The sequence below is a fragment of the Gossypium arboreum genome, chromosome 11 (assembly GCF_025698485.1).
Source record: "Gossypium arboreum isolate Shixiya-1 chromosome 11, ASM2569848v2, whole genome shotgun sequence".
NCBI classification, from domain to species: Eukaryota; Viridiplantae; Streptophyta; class Magnoliopsida; order Malvales; family Malvaceae; genus Gossypium; species Gossypium arboreum.
Window position 1 is genome coordinate 22,423,067 of NC_069080.1, and position 12,163 is coordinate 22,435,229.

Sequence of the window (12,163 nt, forward strand, 5' to 3'; positions counted from 1 at the left end):
CAGTCCAAGTCCAGAATTACATCAAAACTCCAAATAAATAATTAAAAATTGGATGTAATCGAAAAAACAGTCTAAATATTTACATGTGGCCACCCACGAATCCTCTGCCTTATCGATCCGTCAAGTCCGGGGATTACTTACATAGATTAAACAGAGAAGGGTGAGTTTTCACAACTCAATATGTAATCCCCACAGAAGAACATGCATACAATTATTCATCAGGTTATAATCAGAATCAGTCTGGGCCGGAGCCACTTACAGAAATCAGTGTAGGCCTTGGCCCACTCAGATGTAGAATTGGACATATATATTAGGGCCTTGGCCTATCCCAGATATAGTATGCAGAACAGTACAGATTGAACAGGGTCCTACCTGCCAGCCTCTACACACCAACTCTGTTCAACCCTGCACACTATGTGGGGATAAAATCGACCCACCCATCCCTACACACCATGCTGTACCGAAAGCGGCACATAGTCAGATAGTTGCAGCTATATCGCCAAATATCAGGCTTAGGGGCCTTTCAAAATAAGTCCTCCATATACATTAATCCAACCCCAATGCAATGCAGCATACAATACATAACATGCAATTATGCAATTAATAGATTATACATACATATCGGTCAACATGCTAAGAGCATATATATCACATAGTCAGATTACGTAATAAGGGGTCAAGTATCTCTTACGGACCCTACAATAGGTCCCAGTCGACTTAGGCGACCCGAACAACCTTTTAGAGTATTTCAGAAATCATGGGTTCACATGCCCATGTGGCCTGCCCATGTAGGCCTATACGCCCGTGTGGATCACACAGCCTGTCCTAAAATTTCACACGTCCGTGTGGGCCTACACGCCCGTGTGGCCCACACGTTTCAATTTGTCGAGCTCATATCTCACACACGGCCTCTCCAGTCCTCACACGGCCTTGTCGTGCGCCCGTGTCACACGTACACGGCCTAGTTTATCGATCACACGCCCGTGTGCTGCCACACGGCCTACCATACGGGCGGCCACACGCCTGCGTAGTGTCGACAGATTCATTTTTTGGCTTTCACTGATTCTCATTTTCTGTGTAATTGAGTACACACCTAATACGTTTTCGAAGTAGAAACACTTCTGAAATATCCAGCATCTAAAATTGACCAATACTTTCCCAACTTAGTCACTTAAATCGTTATTCGATCAAAAAATCGACGAGATATTCCAACATAAAACCATTAAATCCCTTAACTTTGAACGAACACTAGCGAATTCGCACTCTAAAGCACCAGTCGAAAATTTACAGCCCCTCACTGGCCTCCTAAACATGAAACAAAACTCCATTAACCAATGATTCCATCTTATACCAAAATTCTCAAAACTCACTTACCGAACTTACCAACTCGCGTGAGAACAATCAATGTCGTGGAACGAAAAAGGGAGATATGGATTTAGCAAATAGAAAGAAAGGAGAAAAGGAGAGAAACCAACTCAAAAATTCGACAGCAAGAAGAGTAAGAGAAATGGCTGAGAAAGAAAAAAACAGAACTTTTAGGAAAAAAAAGACGTCAGAGTACTTTCCCCAACCCTGAAAACCCCAAAATCCTTTATTTTTCTCCCTCAACTCCCACTAACATCCAACCCCTTAGAATTCTTGTTTGACTAAAACTCCCTTAGTCAAACATACAAAAATATAAACTCCCATGCTAGCACAGAGATTCAAACATAAGACCTTCAGCAGACTAACACTCCACTTAACTACCAAACCAGTAGGCCCATTCAGTTATAAACTTACCAACACTTAAACTTAAGCCCTCTAGGCCAGGTTAAGCTTTATTCATAAAAATACCAAAATTTTTCCAAGCTAAGGCTTGAACTTGGGACCTCACACACACACCCAGAACGCTTAACCACTGAAACAGATACACAGTTGTGAGTCATAAATTCACAAAACACAAAAACATAAATTTTGGGGTGTTACAAGTATTCTCAAGGTTGGTATTTGAGAAATGTATATTTCATGAAGCATACATGGAATGGTTCAATAATGAAATTAAATGATTTAAGTATATGCAAAGGTTTCATTTGAACCTTAAAAGAAATTATATAGTTTTAGGTGCTGGTCCTAAATGTCCTACCGATGGCTGAGGTTCTACATTTGTTGCGGATTCTCCACAGCTTGTGTGAGTAACATCGTGTAACTAACATCTCGACCCACAACTTGTGTGAGCAAGCCCACTTCACAACTCATGTAAGTATATTAAAAAGGTTACGGTTATATGAAAAGGCACACTATATATGTGAGCATTCCCGAGTATCTAATGTTATTATGTATGGTTCAACAGGGAAGAAAAGGTTAATGGAAAGACATGTATAAACTTATTGCTGTTAAATTTTAAATGAAAAGGAAAGATGAGTATGTATATATGAAATGTAAAGGATGAGAAATTATCATGTGATGGATGAAATATGAATGGAATTCATTTACTAGTATATGTTATGTTTCTTAGATGTTGTGTTCCATGATGTCTACTAACCATGTGGATTGTAGTGGATAGGAAAGTGTAATGTCTAAATGATTTAATAAGCATGGTTAAATGGTATATCAATTGATCTTTGGTAGGTTCGAGTTTAATTTGTACAAGCTTACTAAGCACTAATTGCTTACACCATTGTTTTTCCTTTGTTTTGTATATCATCGGAAGCTCGATCGGTTGGAACCTTGTTAGAGTCTTATGACACTATCCAACAATCACTTTGGTAAGTTTTGGTTATTTTGGCTATGCTTATAAATGGCATGTATAAGGCTTTTATATAATGGAAGATTTTGAATATGCTATTGATCAACTTGGTTTGAATATGCCTTTGGTGTATATATTTTGTTTGGATGGAAATTGTAATGCTTTGGCAAGTGTATGTCCTTTGATCACTTTTAAATGCTTAGTAATATACGGCTTGAGGTATGTTAATATGTGATTGAAATGGTTGCTTGGTGTTGTGGTAATGTATGTTTAAGGTATTTTATGGTTTTGATTTGGTATGATTTGAAGTACCTTTGAATGACATATTGGTTAGAAATTTTAGGTCATTGATTTGGTTTATTTTGGGATGTTTGAAGAGTGTTTTGGTCTTTTGAATGCATGTGCAAATGGTATAACTTGTTGTGCAAAGTTAGGCATTGAAATGACTTGTTTTAAGGGCTAAATTTGGAGCACACGGCCTGGGACATAGGCTGTCACAAGGTCATGTGCCACACATGGCTGTGTTATTTGTATTTTAGGTGCAGGTTTTACACGGCCTAAGACACAGTCATGTGTCTCAAAATAGTTTTTTACACAGTTTGGCACATGACTTGACATGGACGTGTGACCCTATTTTGAATACACACGGGCAGAGACATGGGCTGGGACATGGTCGTGTGTCCCTACTTCAAAGGTCCACACGGTCTGGGCTATGTCACATGGCCGTGTGAACCGTGTTTTTCAAAATTTTCAAACTTTTCTCAAATTTTTTGATTTGTTTCGAATTGACCCCTAATTAATCTCAAATTGTTTTTAGGGTCCTGAAAGCTAAAGTTAAGGCCAAATGTGTATGCTTGCTATAATTGGAATTAGTTATTGGAAATTTATGCTTAAGTTGAATTATTGTTCTATTTTGAAGTTTAAGGTTCTGTTTTGTACAGTAATGCTCTATAACCCTAATCAGGTGACGAAGATAGGTTAGAGGTATTATAGATGTCGTGTCCACGTCCTAACCTGGTGGGTAATATGTAAAGATAGAAATAAAAAGGAGTGAGTTATGAAGCTTAGTGTGAGTTTCACCAAGAGCAAAATCTGTGCACCCACATAAGTATACAGAAACATAACACAGAACAATTCACAATAGCAAATTCAGAATATTGATATTTCAGATTAATCAACTATTGGCACATGTATGTATGTATGTCACCTCAGAAAATCCAGTTTGTATGCACATACTTTATGAATGTCATATAGTTTCGGTTTAACAGAAAAGATCATACTCCACCGCTACAGTTATAATTATCTTATTAAATATTTTTACAACTATAATTTTTAATTTTTTATCATTTTTAAACATTTGATTTTAAACATTTTATAGTAATTAAAAACAAAAGCTGTTAGCACAATGAAATTAATTAATTACATTATCTTTGTCCATGCAGTTTTAAAGAATTTGAAATTTTTTATTTTAAAATGAAAAATGAATTTTTTCTCAATTTAAATTTTTAATTTAATTATTAACAAAAATCTGATAATTAATTATTGGTGAAAATGGATATGGGTTACATTTAATTAATTTGTTTTATAGACTAATTGTCATAGTTAACATATTTATAAATAAAATTATTATTTTATAATTACTATGATAAAAAAACAAAAAAAATAGTTTAAAAACATTAATTGGGTGTATGCTGTTTCAACCAATTAACAATCATTTGTTAAAAAATTTGTGTAAAGTTAAATTTAAAATCCATCTTATATAAATAATAATTTAAAATTTATACAAATGGATATGTCATATTTTAACTCAAATTTATAAACCAGATTATAAATATAAATGATTATTTCCTATTAATTTAAAATAATATATTTATATAGATTGCTTTATTATTGTCAATAAAATAGATATACCACACAGTAGTGAATACAGGGGGGCTGGCAGTGGCCCTGGCCCCCCTAAATTGGAAAATTTATGTTTAGGCCTTTGAATTTTTTTTAAAATTTAATTTTTCTTAAAATTTTAAATTAGTAAAGGTAAAATTGTACTTTGGCCCCCCAAAATTATAAAAATTCTATTTTGTCCTTTAAAAATTATAAATATTTAGACTATAAAAAATTAAAATTTCATTTACCCCTAAAAATTTTTTAAAGCTTACCGATACCACATTTAAAAAAATTAAAATTTTCATGTCTGTTGAGAGCTTGAAACATTATAATATATATGAGTAAAAAGTTATTTTAAAAAAAATCAAAACATGCATAAACAAATACACATAACAATATAATTGATATTAATCAATACAAATCAATACTAAAATGATATTGTACAGGCCAAATTTAACTAAGCCCAATAAGCCCAAATCTACTACCCGAACCAAAACCCTAGCCCACAATGACTAAAAAGGAAGGAAGAACTAAGAGAACCCTAGCATGGCAGGTGCTCCCTCTGCTCCACCAAGCGCTTGACATGTGCTCCCTACGCTCCACTACCGATTTCTGCCAGCACCGCCCATTTTCCTACAAAGAGAGACAATGTAATATAAAAAAAAGATTGGTAATGGCTATTTAAGGCCGAATCAAAAAACGATGTACAAGGAGGCAATTTTTTTTGGTGAAAACAAAAAGCAACAGTATTCAAGCAAGAACAAAGACTCTAGCAATACCAAAAAACCAGAAAACAATCCAACGAAGAACCAAAACCTAAAAAACAGAGGTGATTTATCGTATATGTATATATATATATTTTCTGTTTATTATCATTTTTGATTATTTTCGTTCTTTACTTCCAAATCAATCATTCACACAAATATACATATATTATAGACAAATAAAGAAAAATATAAAAAAAATATACCTTTTGGAATTAGGCCATCGCGTGTGATGATGGTAATAATAACCGAGACGACGGCGCCCGTGATTCGGCGACCGGACATTGATCGCCACAGGGTAGAAATCGCCCACTTCCCTCTCTCTCTTTTTTCCTCACCTCGGACCAAATGAAATTTCTCGAAAAATTTGGTTTTTATCGCCCGATCGACGCCGTTTTGGGCCTCAACTCCGGCCTAAAAGCAGCGCCGTTTCACGCCAGACCCGAGCGACCCGACCCGACTGATCGAGGATCCGCGTGTTTTTTACAAGCATGGTATAATTGCTTGCGAAGTCCTTCCGCTTTTCACACGTTTTGCAATTAGCTTTTCATTTCTTTCAAATTAGCCTCAAAATTCATCACGTTTTGTGATTGAATCCTCCCCAGCGATGTCGTTTTAAGGGCCCGAGAAAATTTCCCTTCTGGTCCTCTGCAATCGCGCACGTTTTCAAATTAATTCCTTTCTCCTCTATTAATTTTTAAATCAGCCCCATAACTTCATATTTGTTTTAAATTTAATCCTCTTTCAGTTTAAAGTGGTTTTCCATATTATTTCTTTTTCCCTTTGATATTTTAAATATTATTCATTATTTTATTTACTATTTTCGTATTATTATTATCAGCATATATTACTATTATCCAGGCATTTTTAAATACTCGCATGCATTTTATATATACATTCTTATTGTTGTCTTTTCACATATTATTATTCCTAATGTATGTTTTATGTATATACACTTAAATACCATATTACACATATATTAATACCACATTATATACTTTTCATATCTACTTTTACCTCCATCATATCTACTATTAATATCAATATATGTTTATTTACATCTTCAATATATATACACATATATATCCACGAATATATTATTATTATTAGTTTTGACCTTATCATTCATTAATACATTTGTGTCATATATACATACTTTTAATATATATTTGTATATCATTATTTGCATTAGTACCATTTTATTACTATTACTTTATTACGGCTAATACTAGTATTACTATTACTTCTTTATTATTTTATTACTATTGTTATTATTTTATTTTCATTTTATTTTATTTTATTATGCTGCCCTTATTTTTATTACTATTATTATCATCGCTATTATATTATTAGAATGTTATTTATATTATATTTATTAAAACATTTTTACCTTTTGTCAACATTATTATTAATTTTTTCTATTTTATATATTACTTATTTATTTATCGATTTATTATTAAGTTTCCTTGTTACTCATTCTTCTTATTCTTATTTATTTTATCATTTTATTATTTTTACCTATTATTCTCTTCTTCAATTACGTGGTTTGTTTATTTCTTTCGTTTTTGTCATTCATATTACTCATTTATTATTTTGCTTGTTAAGATTATGCTTTATTTCCTTTTTACAAATTTGTGTGATATCTTCCTTTACCTAACAAAATAACCCTTTCATAAAAGTGATATCCGTATTTCGTAATTCGAGATAATCGTGCCCTAACTTCTGGGTTTCGACTTTTCTCATTTAACCTAAATAACGGAATATATTCTTTTTAAATCATTATACAAGTTAAAAAAAAATTCTTATTCTCGAAGGTGTGAAGTGTTGTGCCCTAACTTACCGGGTATGATATTTTGTCATCTCGAAATGAGAATTTTGTTCGAAATAAAGGCAATATTCGGTGTTTGAGAATTGAGAAAACGTGCCTAACTTACTGGGTTTCGACTTCTCTCGTTATTCTAAATAATCGAATACCCTTTTAATGAAATACACAGATTTCATAAAAGGCAAGCTCGCTCTCAAAAATTTAAGATGTCGTGTCCTAACTTACTGGGTGTGACATTTTATATTTTGAGACGAGAGAGTCTTTAACACTTGAGCTTTTTATAAAGAAGGATCGTATTTTAAAATTCTTTCAAACTTTTTTAATTTTCGATACTAAGACACTAATTAATCAACTAGGTACCAATTTTGGGCGTATCGAGGGTGCTAATCCTTCCTCGTGCGTAACCGACTCCCGAACCCATTTTCTGATTTTCGTAGACCAAAAATTATCGTTTAGGTAAATCTTAACTTTTAAAATGATTAACTTAAGGTGATCCGATCACACCTAAAAAGATTGGTGGCGACTCCTATTTCTTTCAAGTCGATACCCGTTCGTTTCGTTTTTTCAAAAAAATGGTTACGACAGATATAAACTATCATGGCAACAAGGCCATTAATATTGTAGTTGAAGCTGACGACCCTAAGTTTATTCAGTGGACTATATTTTCTATACAGTCTAGTGGACCATATTTTGCCTTTCATCTTTTGATTTAGCAAGGAAAGCTACATTTGTGGAAGTGCCAAAAGATAGATAGATAGACATGCAGATAGCAATAATAATGCACCTTCTCTTCACTGTTTTTATTAAAGCTTAATCCACAATGCACAAACATATTTTCAATATATTTGGTGAGTTTATATACAATTATATATTATTAGGGTTATTTTTTAAATTTTCATATTTGATAAAGGTGTTTATGGAAACCCCTTCTCCTAAATCAACCTCAAACTTTTTTAACCATAGGATGTTATACCCAAAGTCCATCATTATAAATAGGACATTGGCACTGAGGGAAATAAACGGGAGATATAGTTAGCTTTAGCATACACTACTAGTACCCACTACTAGCAATGGCTTCCTCAATGATCTCATCGGCTACCATTGCCACTGCCTCTCCGGCACAGGCTAACATGGTCGCCCCTTTCACCGGCCTCAAGTCTGCCTCTGCTTTCCCAGTCACCAGGAAGGCCAACAACGACATTACTTCTCTCGCAAGCAATGGCGGCAGAGTGCAATGCATGCAGGTAAATTTATATCAGTTTTTTTTGTTTAAGTTCTAGTGTAATGTTTGGTGGAAATTTGAATGAAAATTTGTTTTATATTTGGTGTTGTTTTCTAGGTGTGGCCTCCTACTGGAAAGAAGAAGTTCGAGACTCTCTCATACCTCCCCGATCTTACACCCGTGCAGTTGGCTAAGGAAGTAGATTACCTTCTTCGCTCAAAATGGGTTCCTTGCTTGGAGTTCGAATTGGAGGTGTTTTCGAGCTCTAAATTATTCCATTCCTCCACTTTTTAGTGGGATATTTGAGTTGATTAAGTGTGTTTTATATGCATGTGCAGGAGGGATTCGTGCACCGTAAGTACTCGAGCTTACCCACGTACTACGATGGACGCTACTGGACCATGTGGAAGCTGCCCATGTTCGGGTGCACCGACTCGGCTCAGGTGTTGGAGGAGCTTGAGGAATGCAAGAAGGCATACCCCAATGCATTCATTAGAATCATTGGCTTCGACAACGTGCGTCAAGTGCAGTGCATTAGTTTCATTGCCTACAAGCCTCCAGGCTTCTAAGCTTTTTATAAACTTTGTCTCTCCATTTGTTTGAATTTGTACTCAGAAAAACCATGTTCTTTACCTTTGCTTTTCTCTTTCTTTGAGTTATTGGCCTTTGTTTCTTGATTTCTGGGTTTTAATCCTTTTTGGATTTTCGTTGGAAAAAAGGCTGAGAACTAATGAATAAAAGTTGGTTTTCTTCCCAATTTCCTTCAACCTACACTTTTATTTTTACTTTGTTTTCTTCCTCTGGAATATTGGTGGGCAGTTTTCAACGTGGATGGTAAATGTATTAATTAAGATACAATTAACATTTATTTTGGAATATCAGCAATGTTTTAGAAGGGAATGCTGAAATTGATATATAATTGTGGATAAAATTTTTGTGGTATAGTTTTCCAATGGAAGATGATAAAATTTCTGCACACAATTAATCAATGCACTTCATTCATCATCATCCTTTTCTCTTATTAAACTTTAGAAATATATTTTCTTCAAGATTAAATTTGAATTTAAAAATAACATTATTAAAAGAATAACCATTAATCTTGATAAAGTTAACTGAATAACCATTAATCTTGATAAAATTAACCGTTATAGGTTGTAAAATAAATATGAAAAATATATTAACCATGTAAAAATACTTAAATTTACCTCAAAATAATGATAATTTTTTATTATTTGTTTTTATATTGTAGCATATGTCAACTCCTTTGGTTTATAAAGCATATGTGACAACACTTTAGTATTATTGTACCCGGTATGAATCAACTTTATTATTACTCCAAATAATATCGAATTGAACATTAGAAAAGCCTTTCACATATTCAAATAACATGATAGAAGTTATAAGTGTTAGGTTGCTTATGATATTTTCATTATATATAGTTTGGTACTTTCAATTATGACTAACTAATTATAGGAGGGCCAATTTAAATATAAAACTACATGAAAGATTAAGATCTAATCCATAATTGATAAGTTTAAAATTTTTTGGATTATCAATAATTATAAATTAGTTAATACTGTGAAATAAATATATCGATTTTTTTTTTAATATGTAAGTGCGAATATGTTTCAAAGTATTATTTTAATACAATACATATATTTCAAAAACTTATATATATATATATATATATATATTTATATTTGTAGCTTACTTTCAAAATTTTAATAAATTTTATATTATATGCACATGAAAATATAACTAAATTACATACATATATGTAAATGAAAATATAAATGCTGAAATTATAGTTATAACTATGTTGAATAAACCAATTTAATAATTATATATTTTTAATATAACGGTGATAAAAACATCAAAATATAAAACATTAAGAAACTATTTAAAAATTCAAAATATTACATCAATTAGTATAAAGGAATACATAACAATATAATTAATATTAATCAATACTGAAACGATAGCAGGTATCATATGGGAACAAGGCCATTAATATTGCAGTTGAAGCTGATGACCCTAAGTTTTATCAGTGGACTATATTTTTCTAGACAAGTCTAGTGGACCATATTTTGCCTTTCATCTTATGAGTTAGCTAGGAAAGCTACATTTGTGGAAGTGCCAAAAGATAGACAGACATGCAGTTAGCACATAGCAATAATAATGTGCCTTCTCTTCACTGTCTTATTATAGCTTAACCCACAACGCACTAACATATAGCAACAACATATAATCAGACTAAAAATTTATAGTAAATTTCGAACTTAAATACTTAAATACTTAAAACTTATAAATTTTATATTTACTAATTATGCCAAAACTTCAATAATCATTCAATAAAAATTCATACTATAAATATACAAAATAAAAGTATTTGTTTCAAAAAATATATATTTTCAAAGATTAAACTCGAAAACTTTAATGAAAGTAAAACAAAATATTTATTTATTAAATTGAATAATCGATTATATAAAAATGAAAAAATATATATTTTGTGGGTTCTTGAAATATCTTAGCTATAATTATTTAGTTCCTAGGAGACAATTTAGCCAACAGTATATTCAGGAAAAGGAAATTGCAAGAAAAAAACTACATTTTCCTCCTTTTAGTCTTATTTATTAGGAGAAAGGATTGTATGAAACAATGACGCCACGTCATCTGTATCCCTTTCCAATAGTTTTATGCCACATCCGTACTCTTATCCTGAATTTCAAGATTTTATCCTGAAAAAAATCAAATCCAAATTAAAATACTACAATTCAGGAAAAGGAAATTGCAAGAAAAAGACTACATTTTCCTCCTCTTAGTCTTATTTATTAGGAGAAAGGATTGTATGAAACAGTGACGCCACGTCATCTGTATCCCTTTCCAATAGTTTTATGCCACATCAGTATTCTTATCCTGAATTTTAGTATTTTAATTTGGATTTGATTTTTTTCAGGATAAAATCTTGAAATTCAGGATAAGAGTACTAATGTGGCATAAAACTATTAGAAAGGGATACAGATGACGTGGTGTCACTGTTTCATACAATCATTTCCCTATTTATTAGTCAGGTTTTTTCTTTATGGAACGAACTTATTTTATTTGTTAATTAATTAGAGAATGAAAATGACCAAATTTTATTATATTTAGTATTGTAGGATTTCATTCTAATGTAACCATGTCAAAACTCTCCCCCAATAAAATCTCCATCCATCACAAGGAACAAAAAGCTTCCAAAGACATATAAATGCTATATCAAAGCCTTCCCTAAAACACTTGAATTTCATACGACCCTAAAATTCATCATTCTCAATAGTTTTTCGCATCTTTTACTATATGAATAATCTCCATTCTAGTGGCTCTTTGCATCCCCGATGATGTAAACTATCATAATAAGCCACTCTAACTTTTATGTTATATTTATTCTCACGCATTAATATTAAGTAACTCCATCGCATCCTAATGAAGCGTTTATACCACTACAACCATTCTTATATAGTAAGGCATCATTCCAATGGGATCTACATCAAAATTCTCTACTTTATAAAAACTTTCTCCATCATAAGAAGAAAGAGGCTTTAGGAGATATGTAAAAGCTCTACCAAATTCCTTCCAAGAAACTCCCCAAGCTCATGAAACCCCCAAAAAACACTATTCTCAGTGGCTTTGTGCACCATCAATGATGTGAACCACCCCTGTTCTAGTGGTTCACTATACACGATGTAAACCGTCTCAAGCCACCC

The 12,163-nt window shown here is 32.4% G+C and overlaps 1 protein-coding gene across 1 annotated transcript; it reads left to right on the forward strand.

The window, feature by feature from the left end:
- Positions 1-7,928: 7,928 nt before the first annotated feature.
- LOC108471228 (ribulose bisphosphate carboxylase small subunit, chloroplastic) lies at positions 7,929-9,177 on the forward strand. Its single transcript, XM_017772848.2, has 3 exons — positions 7,929-8,442; positions 8,538-8,672; positions 8,759-9,177. The coding sequence occupies exons 1-3, from the start codon at positions 8,269-8,271 to the stop codon at positions 8,987-8,989; spliced, it is 540 nt and encodes a 179-aa protein (XP_017628337.1). The 5' UTR covers positions 7,929-8,268; the 3' UTR covers positions 8,990-9,177.
- Positions 9,178-12,163: the final 2,986 nt, after the last annotated feature.